Genomic DNA, 16,028 nt, shown 5'->3' on the forward strand with positions numbered 1-16,028 from the left:
CTTCTACAGGACACAAAGTCTGGGGGACCTCTGGAAGGACACCAGGAAAGCTGAAGGCCTCAGCTCACGCTCCTTTGTTCTCTATGCCTCTGAATCTTTGAACTTCAAACTTTTGATCTTCCCCTCCAAGCCCCGCTCCCCACCCATGCAGAGACAGCTCCTATTACCACCTTTCGTCCCATATCCTCCCTTTTACCCATAACCCACAAAGAATCAGACTCAGGCAACTGCAGACACTGGAGATTGGATGTAATTGCATCTCCAGATAGGCATAAGCAGAGTGCAGACTGGGGCCCCAAGATTGTACAGTGGCGGGCGTGGTTGGGTCACTCATAGCACCCCCACCCTGCATCTGGCTCCAAATCTTCCTCATTGACTCTGGAACAACATTGTCTCCACAGTAAAGGGCATCATAGTGGATTTGGTTCATACTGTAGCTGCATTCAAGATCGGGGGAGTTAGGGTAGTGGCATACAGGCAAAGGGCACAGAGGAAAAGACATGGTCTGAACAACCAGGTCTCCTATGCCTGCCTCAGCTTCTCCACAGCAGCGTCCACATCACCCCCAGTGGCTATGAGGGCCTGGAGATTGGCTTCGGGATTCAGGAAACCCATTGCTCGCAGCTGCTCTAGCTGCACCCGGAAGTGAATCTCGGGCTGCATCTGCTGGGGATTGGCACCACTTAGAGTCTGCCACATCTGGAGGAAAGGGGTGGAATGGGGGCCCAGCTCCACAGAGCCCTGTGCTGGGGGTACCTCAGGAGCTGGAGCTAGAGGGGGATCCTCAGGCATAAGGGCACCCCCTCTAGGCTCTGTACCGCCTACCATACTTCCCAGCCCTGTTAGGCAAGGCATGAACCACAGTAGGAGGCGAGGTGCTTCAGTGGCCAGGATCTGCAGACCCTGCTCAATCTGTAGGAGCGCGTGCATGGCACGAGGGTTGGCCATGGCTGCCTGAAGGTGCAGCAGCAGGGGCAGCTGCCGGCGCATCTCGTCCTGCAGCTGTGGGACCTGGTTCACACTGGTGGGCCTCAGAGATCTTGGATAAGCTACCGGTGGCAGCCGGGCATGCTCGGGGATCCCAGGGGTAGCTGGCATAGGGGAAGATGATGAAGGGATGAATGGGGCCCTATTGGCAGAATGCCCCAGCCCTAAGACAAGATCAGGCATGTTGGTGCCATGGCCAGTGGAGCCATTCCCTGTGCCACCTTGACCTCTATCTTGTCCAGTACTGCTCTCTGGGGGATATCTCAGGAACAATGGGCAAGAGGACTTTCCCTTGATGGCTCCTGATTCCTTAGGGAGAGGCTGGCCTGACTCACGTTTCTGGGAGGAGGATGAAGTTGGGGGGACTCGGTTTCCTGGTGGTGGTGGTTCTTGGCTCGGACTGAGAGTGGATGTAGTCACTTGCAGATAGGTTCCCAAGGACTGGGGGGTCTCATGTAATTGCTGAAGATAGTCATAGAGCCTTATATTACCCAGAATGGTGGGAACCCTATTTCTAGTCTCAGATACATCCTGGTCCCCAGGATGCCTGCCTCGCCTGCCAACAGAGCCCCCATATGTGGAAGCCCATGGGTTGGGGAGAGGGTCACAATTTTCTGTCCTCGAAGGTTGGCTGCTGCTGCTGGTGGCATTCGCAGTAGTGGCAGTGGCAAAGGGATTGCCACCAAACTGCTCCTGTACAGCATTAAGCATCGGGTCCATAATATCCGTGTACATAGTACGAAGCACATTGTAGCCACCAGGGATGCTTTCCAGGTTACTGAGTGCCCGGTCCTGGCTACGCATCATCTCTTGCATCATGGCTGGGTTGCGGAGAAACTCCAATGTCTGCCGCATGATTTCGGGGTTGTTGAGAATATGCCCGATCTCAGGGTTGTGCTGGATCAGCTGCTGCATATGGGGGTTATCGAGAACCAGCTGGCGCATCAGGCCTGTGTTGGACAGCAGACCTTGGATGAAAGGGTCATCAATGATCTGAGCCACAAACTCAGGCACAGAGACATGCTGCCACATCAGTGAGCTTGGCTGGTCGGGGAAACTACCAGAGGTCAGGCCTAGCCCGTTGAGGCCTGTGAGAACACCTAAGCTAAAGGCGGGTGGCCCATCTGCTGGGTACATGGAGCTTGGTTGAGGGAATGATCTAGGGCTGGAGGCTGGGGCAGGGACTGAAGCAGCTGGGCACTCAGTGCCCATGGTGCGGCGTTGCATCTTGATGACCAGGTGGACAGTGAGGCCATCTCGCACTCCACACTGTGCCAGTGAGTCAGGGTCCTTGAGGATTTTGCCAGCAAAGATTAGGACCAGCTGATCAGGGTGGGCCTTAAAGCGCTGAGATATCTCTTCCTTCAGCTGCTGGATGGTGCAAGTATCTGTAACTGAGAAATCCTCCTTGTCCTTGGGTGTCTTCACCGTCACCTTGATGAGGTGGTGGTCCGGGATCGGCGCTGGGTTGCCCTGTGGCAGGGCCTCTCCGCTTTTGGCCATGGTAGGCAGCAGGAGGCCCAGGTCTGTGGGGACACAGCTGGGGGGTGGGGATGGGGTACCAACATCATCCTTTCAAGCAGTGGTGAAAGTAGGAAAGGTGAGCAGGAAGAGGGCTTGGAGTCTCAGGGTAAAAGCACAGGAAGGTCTGCATGGAAGGGTCAATGAGGTCCTCAGGATGGGATGGTTATGGAGGATTATGGGTCTGAGAGGTGTTGGGGTTGGGAGAGGAGACCAAATGCCCTGAGAAAGAGGTCTATTGATGAGTGAAAGGCAAAGTCAGGAAGAAGGGTTTGGGTCGGGGCATACATACCAATCAGCTGTGGCCCCGTCCTTCCTCTTATGCAGGGCTCCAAACCGCCCTCATCTTGCTAACAGCCACCCCTGAAGCCTTCTGGGCCGGAACCCACTCCATCAGGAGACCTCTGTGACCTCAGCACTGACATCACAGCCTCACACAATGGATTCTGGAGACCTCTCCAAGGTGCTCTGTATCCCCAGGAACTCCAAACCACCCCCTCCACCTTTACCTCTTCTATTTCCTTTCTCTTGATTGGCTTCTTCATAGGGAGGGGCCTGGGCTGACCCTTCCATCTCAGGCCAAGAATCCTACTTCCACACAACATGTAGGTAGTGTGTGGAGCCTCAGCTCTGGATTAGGCAATTAGGAAAGGCTTAGCCCCCTATGTCACTGTTAAGACCAAATTCAGCTGCACCCTGAATTGGTCTTCTTGGCATTCGATGTTTCTGTATTCTCTTTGATTCATAAGCCATTAATTTTTTATATATTTTCAGAATGTTGACTTTCTGATGGGCAGGACCTAGAGCATGAGAGAGGGTCCAAAAATGACATGAAGTTTTAATTTTACTTCTAAAAAGATTATTGTTATTCCCCAGAATAACTTAAAGAATGAATTGGTTGGGGCGCCTGGGTGGCGCAGTCGGTTAAGCGTCCGACTTCAGCCAGGTCACGATCTCGCGGTCCGTGAGTTCGAGCCCCGCGTCAGGCTCTGGGCTGATGGCTCGGAGCCTGGAGCCTGTTTCCGATTCTGTGTCTCCCTCTCTCTCTGCCCCTCCCCCGTTCATGCTCTGTCTCTCTCTGTCCCAAAAAAATAAATAAACGTTGAAAAAAAAATTAAAAAAAAAAAAAGAATGAATTGGCTATTTACCACGATGTAAAAAAAAAAAAAAAAAAAAAGACCGGGGAATAAAGTTGTTAAACAGAAAATCCGGAGTTCATTGTCACATACATTCAAGATGTCTTATACCCAAATGGACATGAAGGGAGAGAGTTCGTTATTGTGAGTCCACAGTTATCCAGCACGGACTATTTAGAACCATAAGATTAGTGAGTATAGGAACAAGATAGAAGTAAAAAGACCAAGGCATGGGCACTACATATTTTCAAATATGGAATATTAGATGTGTTCTACAAAAGAAATTGAGAAGAAATAAAACATCAAGTCAGAAAAAGGAAAGAAGGAGAGAAAGCAAATGAAGAAGAGTTTCAAAACGGAGAGAGTGACAGTGTCAGATGATGCCAGTAGGTCAGGAAGATAAAGGAAGAGAACTGACCTCTGGATTTGACCAAAAAAAAAGGGGGGACCATGATGAGCCCAGTTTGGAAGAGTGGAGGGGGCACTGACTGGAGGGGGTTTCAAAGCAAGTGGGTTGGAAAGGAAATGGATTAAATAAGAGTATTACAGGTAAGAGAATGGGTATGATGGCTGTGTGGACATGTGGGGATAAAGACATTTTTGTTTTGCTTTTTCTCAAACTGAGAATGTTACAGAATGCTTTTATTCTGGTGGATATAACACAATGAGGGAAAAATGACACAGAAGGAAGAGAAGATGATTGAAAAAGTCAGCTGTTGAGTAAATGGATTGGAGAGGTTGGGATCAGTGCCCAAGGGGAGAGCTTGATTTGGGTCCACAGACAATTTATGCATTACAACAGGATGGAGCAGAGAACATGCAGGCTGTCAGTGGAGAGGCAGATCTCAGTCATGGTGAAAAGGTGGGGATCATTTATAGAAAAGGTTGTAGATACAGTAGGGTTTGCTGTTGCTAAATTATGAGTTCTAAATGGTAGGGTGGAAAAGTGTGGGGAATCGATGACCGGTGGAAAATTGGGTCAGCTGAGGGATTTTCAGAGCATAGAGGGCCAAGAATCAGAAAGACGACTCAAACAACTTGGGTTTTTCATGTAACCTGAGGCAAACAGGGTATAAAGCTTAATCAGACTAATTGATGGGATGGAGGCATCTTAATGGGAAAGTAGAAAATCCATTTTGGCGGTCATGTCTTTCTTGAGACCGATCTTTTTCCTAGTTTGAAGGGGAAGAGTGGGATTCTGGTAGATCCACAGGAGTACTTGGAGTTTTGTGGGCTCTCCTTCACTCTCGCTGATGGCAGAGACAGGGCTGGAGGAAGGTGGTCTGTGAGGAGCACACGGAATTCTGTGGTGACCCTTTGCAGACCACAATATGAATACATGTCACCATCTCCACTGCTCCAGACACTACCATCTCCCACCTGCTCCACTGCAAGGGAGCTGCACCAGCGCTCCCACTTCTACTTGGACCTCTACCATGGTCTTTCTGCGCTTGGCAGCCAGAGAATCCACTGAAACACCTCCATCATTTGGTCAAAATCCAGCAGTGATTTTCCGCTGCGTTCATAGTAAAATCCAGAGTCCTGGGGCGCCTGAGTGGCTCAGTCGGTTAAGCGGCCGACTTCGGCTCAGGTCACGATCTCACGGTCCGTGAGTTCGAGCCCCACGTCTGGCTCTGTGCTGACAGCTCAGAGCCTGAAGCCTGCTTCAGATTCTGTGTCTCCCTCTCTCTCTGCCCCTCCCCTGTTCATGCTCTGTCTCTCCCTGTCTCAAAAATAAAAATAAAAACGTTAAAAAAATTAAAAAAAAAATTAAATCCAGAGTCCTTACCAGACCTACAAGGCTCTTCCTGATTTCTCTGATGTCCTGTTTTCCTTCCCACTGTTTTATTCACTCCACTCTAGCTACATCATCTCCTTGTTATTCTTCAAACACATCAAGAATATTCCCACCTCACATTTTTATCCTAAGTCGTCCTCTCTGTCTGGAACATACTTCTCCCAAGGGAGTGCATGTTCATTTCTCCCAATCCCTTCTGGTTTCTGCTCTACTCTTGCCCTTCCAGAGAGGCCCTCCCTGGATTGCCCTCTATGTAAGACCTTATCCTGCTTTATTTTTCTTCATAGCACTTATTCAAAAGTTAGGTAAAGTACTGTCTTATCCCACAGAAGTAAACCCCATAAATAAAGGAACTTTATTTGGTCACTGCTATTTCTTCAATACCTAAAACAACATTTAACTTATTAAATGATTGAATAATTGCCACAAGTGTTTACATGCCAATTGGCTAGGATGCTCTTGGTGAGGCCAGGAGAGGGGGAGATAGGACCTTGGCTAACTACAGAGAACTCAAGTTATGAACATTAGATATGCTGAAGGACATGATATTCTTGGAAGGTACCATGTCCCCTTGAGGCTGTGTTTTGGTGATGGCAATATACAGTGAGGGTAAGCAGCTGTACCTCTCTAAGTTAAAGAGATAATGGTAACAGTCCAGAAAAGTCCTATGATTGTGACAATTAGTAAGAAATTCCTGGGAGGATAAATACTTACCAAGACCTGGATGAAATGTGGACTTATCCTACTCTGACCCACCAGGCCATTCTTCTCCCACCTTCAGACTTGAACAATTTGACTTGAAAACTTGAGGAAGTCTTTATGACTGAATATCTGTGTCTATCTATAGTATTTTTCCCTTTTTGTTATGACTGTCTTCCTCTACACGTGGGTCAGTGTAGTGTTTTTAGGTATTTGTGTGTTGCTGCACATGCCCATGGCTGTCTGTGCAGTGTGTTGAATGTGGGTGCCTTTATATGTAAATCTTTGGCCATGTGACCTTGTGTATGTGTGCACACCTGTCTGGGGCTACATATACACGTTCATGGGTATGAGAGTATGGTATGATATCTGTGCTTTATATGCATGGTGTGTGTGTGTGTGTGTGTGTGTGTGTATGCGTGCTCATGTCTGCATCATGAGACAGGGATATCACACACAGACGGTGGCTTTTCTTGCAAGAGAAACAAAGCCAAACCTCAGATGGGGGCATGTGGGAGTAGCCATTTTACTGACAGATCTTTTACCCATGGCCAATGCTTCCTGGCTGGAAGCATTGGAAGAGGTGGAAGGGGCAGATGATGTAGTCAAATGGGTCAGCAGGCAGGTAACAAGAAGCACAGAAGTAGGCATGGCAGTTAGAATCCCTGGGATCTCTTGAGCTTGCGAATAGCAGCACCGGTGTCCCCCTCAGTAGCGATGAGTGCCTGCAGATTGGCATGGTGGTTCCCAAATCCCATGGCCTGGAGAGATTCCATTTGCTGGCTGAAACGAATCTCAGGGGCTTGTGGAAGGTGGGAAGAGTCTCCAGCTAAGGATTGTAGCCTCTGCCGGGCTGCTCCGGATTTGTGGCAGCACTCAGGACCTTTGGGTTCAGCCATATCTGGCACATCCCAGGCCCAGGGCACTGTGTCAGGGTAGCTGCAGCTGGGTGAAGGAAGCCAACCCAGGCCCCATAGATAGGGTGCAACCCAGGGTAGAAGAACAGGAGCCTCTGTGGCCAACAGCTGCAGACCCTGCTCAATATGCAATATTGCTTGTGATGCTTTAGGGTTGGCTAGGGCCAGAAGCATGTCGGAAAGCTGTGTCTGCTGCAGGAATGTGGGCAGCTGCTGCCTACACTGTTCACTCAGCTGGGGCATAGTTATGAACAACATCATCTGGGCTGCCAAGTAGGGGTTTTTCAAAAGCAACTGCACCATGCTTCCTGTGATCTGGGAGCTGCTCTGCTCATCCGACAGCTGGGGATAATCCTTTAATTTCTGGTCAGAGCTATCTCGAGAGGTGGTGGCATCTTTGTCCTCTGCCTGGGGCTGCTGGGTAAGCTCTATGCTAGGTAAGGCTGGTACACCAGCCGGCTGCTGAATGGCCCAGTTATGACTCCGGTCTTTGGTGGAGATAGTGGTAGTACTGGCACTGGAAGTATGGTTCACCTTGTCAGGGGCAACATTGGCTGAGGTGATGGAGGATAAACCACAGGAACTAGTATAGATGACTCGGGTTGTAGGGAGCTGTGGGAGCTGGTCCCTCCGTTCCTGGGGTTGTGGTGGAGACAGGGGTGAGGACTGAACTGGTTCTAAAACATGTCCTTCCAGGAGAGCTGTGAAAGGGTTGCCCCCAAAGGGATCTTGCAAGCTGTTGAGCATGTGGTCATTGCAATCAGCATAACTCCGGCCCAGGGGATTGTCCCCACCTGGCATTGTCTCCAAACCCGGGTATGACTGTGGGTTTAGTGGATGCTCAAGATTCTGTTCAGGTTGCTGGATCTGCATTATCTCCTGAATCATGGCAAGGTTTCTGGCCAGCTCCAGAGTCTGCCATAGGATCTCAGAATTGTCAAGGAGGTTGGAGACTTCTGGGTTCTGCTGCATCAGCTGTTGCACGTCTGGGTGTTCTGAGATGAACTGTCTCATGGGGGCCATGTTGGACAGGAGCTGCTGGATGCTAGGATTCTGTAGCATCTGTGCTATGCAATCTGGATTACCCACTTCCAGATCCTGGGTATGCACTTTGGGTGCATGAGGCTCCACAGGGAGGGCCGATTCCACTGGGGTGTGACTCACACTGGCAAGTTGGTGTACCCCACTGTTGTTTCCTTTGGTGTTTCTGTCCCGGTGGCAGGGATCTTTGGCCAGCAGGTTCTGGGAGGAATGGGCTAGGGATCTGGACCTATGTTTGGACTTGATGACCAAATGAATGGTGTGGCTGTCTCGGATGCCCCTCTGTCTCAGTGTGTCATGGTCTTTAAGAAGGCGGCCCCTGAAAACCAGCACTAGTTGGTCCATTTGGCACTCAAAGTGAGCAGATAGCTTCTCCTTGAACTGCCTCACAGAGGTGTTGTCCGCTATCATAAAGTCCTCCCCCTTGCCTGCTGTCTTCACTATCACTCGGGTGACACTAGGAGAGATGTTCTCATTTGTAGGCAAACCTGAAGGACGCCCACTCTGGGCCATCTTGGGTGTCTGAGAGATGACATGCAGCATGGACCTTAGTGGGAGGACAGATGGTGAGGAGGTGGAAGCTGGGGCAGAAGGGGTGAGGGCAGACAAATGTTTCCACTGGCCTTCGTCTCAGATGTCGTGTTCTCAGGCCAAAGGCTGGTTTCCTTGATGCCCAAAAAGGGATGAGTGATGAGGCTGGGGCCAGGTATTTTACGATGTTATACCCTCCACCCCAGGTCTCCAGATGTGGCCCAGCTGAGGCCTGTGGTGGCTACTGATTCATACTTAGTACAAGGTGGGTTAAGTAAAGATGACTCCACCCAGGGATGCCCCTCCCTTTTGCCCCACCCACAGATACCACAACCTCTCAAAAAAAAGGGATATTGTGATGTCAACTCTAGTCTCACAGCCTTTCCAAGGACTAGCTGGGGCAATAAGACATATTTGTGTGGGGGTGGGAGACACCGGGTCTCCATAATAAAATTAAAAAGGTCATTTTCCAGAAAACAGGGGACAAAGTTCTTAGGATGGAACTATTAAAAAAAGGAGGGGGGGATACCAGATTGCTTATGTGGGATATGTTTCTCTGTGGTCCTGTGTGGGGGTCCCTGTTGGGATGATAGGCTTGTTATAATGGAAAGTTGAGTTTGTTGAAGCCATAGATAAAACTACATACCTGTAAGAATGGAATCTTTCCTGTAGGAAAGATCTTCTCACTTTTGTTAGTGATCTTGAAAAAGTGAGGCCTTACAAAGAAAAATGGAGCAAGAACAAAGTTCACAAGGGGTAGAGGAGGTCATGTTTTTCTCTGCCTCTAGGCTTAGGGATTCTGCACTTAATTGAGAGTGCTCCCACGTGGGGAAAGATTTCTTCTATTCTAGAAGCAGGAGCAGGGCTCATTGGGGAGGTTTTCTGAGGGCCATTTAAAATTAAAGGTGAGTTAGCCCTTCCTTGCAAAGTATTTTTTATTCATCTCTCACTTGGTCTTTTCTATGGTCTTTTCTATGTCATTATAGCAGAACTTTTAAAAAGATTTGTTTCAATGTCTTAGCCCAATCTTTGATGCCCACCTTTGTGTCAAAGCATTAGGGGGAGAGATGCCTGTAAATCAAGAGGTGATGGGGGTGGTGATTCATAGTGAAATTCTTAACAGGGCAACTAGAACAGATTCTCAGTTCCATGCACCTGTAGGGGATGGTGTTTGATCTTTATTTGGGTAGCACATGAATTTTCTAATAGATATGTTAAAATATACATTTATGTCTATGTAGATGGAATATTGTATACATGTCTGATTGGATGTGTATTTGCGAATGTATATACATATGGGGAAGTATAAGCATGAGACTGGGTGTATAAAGTATTCTGGTATCCTTCATGTGACTGTGAAGACTTTGGGGTCTGAAATCTTGAACATTCCATCCCATTGCATGGAAAAGAAGTGAACCATGCAGATAGATAAGTAATAGGTGGAGTGTCTGATGCTCAGCCATTAGTTGCTCACTTCCTAGAATGGAACTCAAGCCTAAACCCCTCTCCTAGTTGCACTCAGAGTGAGTTTGATTCAGGACAGTGAAACATTGATTTTCACACCAACATGCTGCACTTTTCTCCCCAGCTACCCTGCAAGAGGTTGAGGATAAGAAAGGGGGCCTCTTTTGTAGCAACATGGATGGAACTGGAGAGTGTTAGTCTTAGTGGAATAAGTCATATAGAGAAAGACAGATACCATATGTTTTCGCTCTTATGTGGATCCTGAGAAACTTAACAGAAGACCATGGGAGAGGGGAAGGGGGAAAAAGTTACAGAGAGGGAAAGAGGTAAACTATAAGAGATTCTTAAAAACTGAGAATAAACTGAGGGTTGATGGGGGTGGGAGGGAGGGGAAAGTGGCTGATGGGCATTGAGGAGAGCACCTGTTGGGATGAGCACTGGGTGTTGTATGGAAACCAATTTGACAACAAATTTCATATTTAAAAAAATCTTAAAAAAAAAAAAAGAAAGGGGGCCTCTACATACTATTCTAATGACAAGCTGTTTGGGGTCTTCTGCACTGGTACCAGATGCTCTCAACCTAAGACTTACCATTCTAAGCCTAATTCACAGAATTTTATAATTGTAGGAGTTGGATTCACAGTTTTCAAAGCACAGAATAGGAGATTTGTTTTACAAATTGGAGTGCAGCTCTTAGAATTGTAGATTTCTAGTAAAGAGGTGTCTTGTTAGGGTTGGTGCTTGTTTCCCAATCAAACCCCAATCAAATCCACCTAGACCATTACTAAAAAGAACTTTAATGTGATTGAGTCATTAGTCATACAGAATTGTCAATTATAAAGAATGATCAATCATAAAAATATAATCAACACTTCTCAATCAGTAGGACTGATGGCCATTTGTGGGGGTGTGTGGGGAGTGATCCATCTGGAGGGTGAGGAGGAGGACATATGCTTCTCCCAATACTCTGCCCCAGGGGTCTCAGGGACTAGATGTTTTTTTTGGGTTTGACAGGCTTTGGTGCAATAGGAAACCAAGAGAACTTTTCAGCTGGCAGTTTTGATGGCTTATGCTTCAGCATCTGGAAGCTGAGATCATAATTGATCAGATAGCCATCATTGTAGACATAGAGCTTGTGATCCAAGGGGGAGTAATTGATACCATGCAGTGTTTCCAGCATCTTATCCAGCAGGATGCTGAGATGGCGCTCCCGCCCAGTGTTGGTATCAAAAGCATAGAAGATCTCTTCCTGGTGGGTGCTCCGTGGGCGTAGGGCATACAGCACTCCACAGGCCATGAAGGCTCCTGACATGGCTGGCTTGTACTGGCTGGTTTGCCAGGTTTTCTCCACTTCTAAGGTGCTGGTATTGAGGCGGCTTACAATCAGGTTTCCCTTGCTCTCCTCGGTGGCATAGAGCACCCACAGTCCCTTCTCATCACCAGCAAAATCTAAGTCTTTCCAGGGCACACCAACATAAGAGAAGCGGTTGTTGTAGGTGGCGCTGGGCAATGGGCGTCGTAGCACCAGGGTGTTGGAGGAAAGATTCAGCTTGGCAATGTCACGTGTGCCATAGTAGTTGAAGTACATGAAGTTTTCGTACACGGTGTTACCACTGCCATCACCATAGCCAAATGACCTCTTCTCATAGTTCTTCATCAGTACCAGGTCATCATAGGACTTGTACATCTGGTAGTAGTCAAAGTACCTAGGCCAAGCCCCACACCAGAATTATCAGGGTTCACAATGCTAATAAAAATGAGCAGGCTAGTGTTCAAATTAATAGTTGGAACTTTGGAATCATACAGAACTGATTGGTAATCTCTCTTCTGCTTATAACATACTGTGACAAAAAATAACTGTAAAAAATCAATAATAGCAATAACATTAACATCAAATGCAACAATGTCTCATGGACACTGTGCGTGCATTATCTCATTTAATTATAGTGAAAGTACCATAAAGTAGGTTTTATCCCCACAGATTTGAAGACTGGGTCTCAGAAAGACTAAGTAATTTGCTCAAAGTCCCTCAGCTCATAATTAAAATCCATTAAAAGAAAAAAAAGATTCTATCTCATTGATTGTCGGGACTGACCGAAATAATGCAAATAAAACAATTAGAATATTTATCTCAAAGTAAGCAATCAACAAGTGATGGTTATTATTCTTTTCTTCTTTATGGATGCTCTTCCTTATGGATGCCCCCTCCACCCGTCCCTGAGACAATGTCCTGTGGTAGATCATAGTTCTGGAGCTGGATTTGGAGAGATTTATGCTCATTGAGGTCACTTTGGAAACTCCTTTAAATTATCCCTGAATGAGGTGCCTGAGTGGGTCAGTCAGTTAAGTGTCTGACTCTTGATCTCAGCTCAGGTCATTTTCTCATGGTTTGTGAGTTTGAGCCCTACATCAGGCTCTGCGTTGACAGCTCAGAGCCTGCTTGGGATTCTCTGTCTCCTTCTCTCTCTGCCCCTTCCTTGCTTGCACACAGTCTCTCTCCATCTCTCAAAATAAATAAATAAACTTTTACAAATAAATAAATAAATAAATAATTCCTGAATGATGAGTGTTGTCACTGCTTGGCCTTGGTCAGTAAGTCTTCCTTTACCACAGAGATTTGGAGAAGACTTAAAAAGCAAAGACACATAAATTGTGCTTCATATGCTGCAAATGCCTATAGGAATTGGGAGCAATATTATCAGTAACACTAATCTTTCTGAGATGAGCTTCCACTGAGCTCTTCAATGACAGGTTTAAGCCACGTTCATCCTTCCCTCCTGTGGTGTCCTACTCAGTTGGATCTTTGTCATATTCCTATATAGACTACCTTTAAACACCCTGCCTGTGAGTTGCATCTAGCTTCCTAACCAGGCTGCCAGTTTATTTAAGGGCTCATTCATTTACTCTTTGATTCAATTAGCTATCCTTTCATCTAAAACAAACAAACAAACAAACATTTATCAACACCGACAATGCTGTCCACACTTTTTTTTATAAAATCTCATGTGATATTCTCTAATTTAACTATCCTCACTTTCCAGATGGCTAGAATGGGTCTGAGACATTCATGTACTTCTCCAAGTTCACTTATCTTATGTGGCAGTACTCAGATTCAAACTCAACCCTGTCTGAGTCCAAGTCCCAAGTAAAGTCAAGTTCATCTTCTAAATTTCTTCTGAGAAGAACCTAGGATTCTGAAGCCCAGGTAGAGAACAGTTTGTTCTTGAGATAAGATCAGACTACCAATAGAACCAGTTTGGATTACAATGGGTTTAGAAATTTCAGACAGCAGGTTCAAGAAGGAGCTCATAGCCATCTGTGGCATTCTTAATCATGAGAGGAGCTCTAGAAGGTGACCTGTCAGACCTAGGTTAAGTTTGTCCAGGGGCATACCTAAAACAGAGAGAGGAAGTTGTGCTGGGACCATAAAGAATCCCGTTAGGGTAGGGTAGCAAACATTTGGAATGAACCTGGGTACAAAAGAGAAACCATCTTGAACTTACCTGTTGTCTGTAGTCATAGGGGCCACCCAGTAGAGGGAAGAGTCTGTATTGGGTGCTGAGTCTCGACCCCAGGTACCTGCCTTGTGTGCAAAGCCTCTCCAATTGAGTTGCACCACAAAGGGTCTGCTGACTTTCTGGAGGCCTCCATGGTCACAAGAGCCTGGAGAAGAGAGCAGGCAAGGTAGAAACTAGGAGTGAAGCACAAAGCCCACAGGGAGAGGGCTATGAAAGTGTAATAGCTATGTGTGTGTTTCAGCATGTGTCCGTACATCTGAAGACATGCATAGGTGTATAAGCAGGCTTGACTTTGCACAAATAGAGGTTAGTGTATATGTCTGATTTTAGGTGTATTTATATATATATCTATGTTTACTAGGATGCCTATATGTGAGACTATACCTATCTCTGTCTGCATTGCTTAATGATGCACCAAACAAGGAAATGAAAGATTTATTCTACATCAAGACATTCACTGCCCACCCCTCAGTATGCCATAACCAACGCTGCATTCCCAAACCATCTTTGGGGAAAAGAAACTTTCAGAAATTCAGTCTGAGGCCTCACCGGGGGGCAGGGGTGGACCAGAGTGTCCAGAGGCCACTTCTTGCTTCTCCTTCTCACACTCTCTTAGCTGGTCCTTGAGACTATCCACCTCCTGACGAAGAACACAGAGATCGTGCTGGTCTGAGTCAGCCAGAAGCTTGAGTATGAGGCTGGCATTAGCCACCTGTGGAAATGAGATGCCAAGGATATGGGTCACAGACTGTTCTTAAGAACTGATGTCAGCCTTCCATATTGCTCAGCTCTGTGTCTTTTTTTCCTCCAGAAATAAGTGATTTGGTAAATCATCAAATTTATGAAATTAAGTAAGACAGGAGACTATGGAGGCAGAGGTATTCTCTAATTTATCTATGTATATCGCTCTGGAATTAAGAGAGGAGGCTCTCAGCCTCACTAAGTCCTCCCTTGGCCATAAGCCAGGTCACCAACTCCCGTGGTCTCTCCAGCTGCAGGCACAGCAGGTTGTAGATTGGGGCCTCCTAGGAGGAAGCAAGGGTAGTGGGAATCCTGGACTTCAGGGCACCGTTCATTTCTAAGACCTGGTTATCCTGACCTTCAGTGGTGCATGTGTACTCAGTGACCTGGGTCTGGAGGCATGGACAGGCAGTTCCCCCAAACCTCAACATCCATGACTTTTTTCTTTTATTTGCATGCCCTCAGTGCCACGTAACCTAAAAAATACTGTCTTGGATCTGTCATTTTATTTTGTTCCATTAACAGCCCTTGAGAGAAGTTAAAATGGTGGAGCAGCATGAAGACCCTGAGCTTATCTCATCCCTGAAATGCAGCTAGATCAGCACCAAACCATTTTGAACACCTAGGAAGTTGATCTGAGGATTAATGCAACCACCTGCATAACTTAAGTCACAGAACTTGCCAGGTACACAGTGTGGAGAGGTGAACTTGGGGGAGAAAAGCCTTGGGGGGTAGGGAGCCATTTTTGCAGAGAGAAGACAGAGAGAGAAAGAGAAAGGGAGAGAGTGCAAAACATTGGCATGGTGCAAGAAAGCATTCCCTGCAAAAGTAGCTGGAGAGAAAGAGAAAGAAAGAGTGAAAACACTCGCAGGGGACTGAACAAGAAACCTGTTCCCCAAAACCATTGATGGGGAGAAAAGAGAGGGTGTCAATACCACCAGGATTCTACAAACAGTGGATTGCTGAGTCTGAAGTTCTGGAGCTCAGTACCTGGTGGCGCTCTGATGAGGAAGCTGGGCAAATTCCCAGGAGCAAGCAGTGGGGTCTGAGGGGTCCGTGTGCCACAGGGGGAGAAGCAGTTCCCCTGCTTGGAGAGCATTTGGTAGAGGCCAAATGGCCTCCCCACAGCAAAGGTCCCAGGGGACCCTGGAGAGGAGCCACATTTGAGGGTATTGGGACAAAGACCCCAGAGTATGGTGAAACCTGAAGCCGGCTGTGTGCTGTGATTTGTCACCATCTCTGAACCTCTGCTGCTGCAGGATCACACAAACATTTTCTGGGGCTAGCTGGCACCCAGCCATTGCTCAGCAAGACCCTCCCACAGAGAATCAGTGGGACCAAGTGAAGGGGTCTCTGAAGTGTTGTATTTTGAAACAACCCCATCTGAAATAAAACTCTGGAGGAAGGTGCCATCTGGCAGGCAGATGGCTTGGACACAGACAGGGTAGAGACAGGAGTGAATGAAGTCCTCAGACAAAGGAGGGATGCTTTATCATGGGTCAGTCAGAGAGGGAATTTCCTGTGCCACAGACTAGGGAGTTGGGTGAAGCCATTTCCACCTATCCTACACATGCACAATGATCCACCCCAGCAAGATAAGCAGCGTCACCTAGTGGATAATGGAGCCATTACACCATGGAGCCACTAGAGTGCTTAGTTTAAGTTCTAGGGGAAA

At 47.2% G+C, this 16,028-nt stretch overlaps 2 protein-coding genes across 2 annotated transcripts; both read right to left on the reverse strand.

Moving 5' to 3' along the window:
• Positions 1-232: 232 nt before the first annotated feature.
• Positions 233-2,930, reverse strand: LOC125176776 (ubiquilin-3-like). Its single transcript, XM_047878598.1, has 2 exons — positions 2,801-2,930; positions 233-2,527 (listed from the first exon to the last, which is right to left on the reverse strand). The coding sequence occupies exon 2, from the start codon at positions 2,488-2,490 to the stop codon at positions 523-525; it is 1,968 nt and encodes a 655-aa protein (XP_047734554.1). The 5' UTR covers positions 2,491-2,527; positions 2,801-2,930; the 3' UTR covers positions 233-522.
• A 3,719-nt stretch (positions 2,931-6,649) lies between these two features.
• UBQLNL (ubiquilin like) lies at positions 6,650-8,896 on the reverse strand. Its single transcript, XM_047878838.1, has one exon. The coding sequence runs from the start codon at positions 8,640-8,642 to the stop codon at positions 6,798-6,800; it is 1,845 nt and encodes a 614-aa protein (XP_047734794.1). The 5' UTR covers positions 8,643-8,896; the 3' UTR covers positions 6,650-6,797.
• Between the last annotated feature and the right edge of the window lie 7,132 nt (positions 8,897-16,028).

Source organism: Prionailurus viverrinus, chromosome D1 (assembly GCF_022837055.1).
Source record: "Prionailurus viverrinus isolate Anna chromosome D1, UM_Priviv_1.0, whole genome shotgun sequence".
Lineage (NCBI taxonomy): Eukaryota > Metazoa > Chordata > Mammalia > Carnivora > Felidae > Prionailurus > Prionailurus viverrinus.

What these genes read in the sequence shown, in the direction of transcription:
- LOC125176776 (XM_047878598.1), bottom strand. Translation starts at nt 2,490, where the DNA reads ATGGCCAAAAGCGGAGAGGCCCTGCCACAGGGCAACCCAGCGCCGATC.
- UBQLNL (XM_047878838.1), bottom strand. Translation starts at nt 8,642, where the DNA reads ATGCTGCATGTCATCTCTCAGACACCCAAGATGGCCCAGAGTGGGCGT.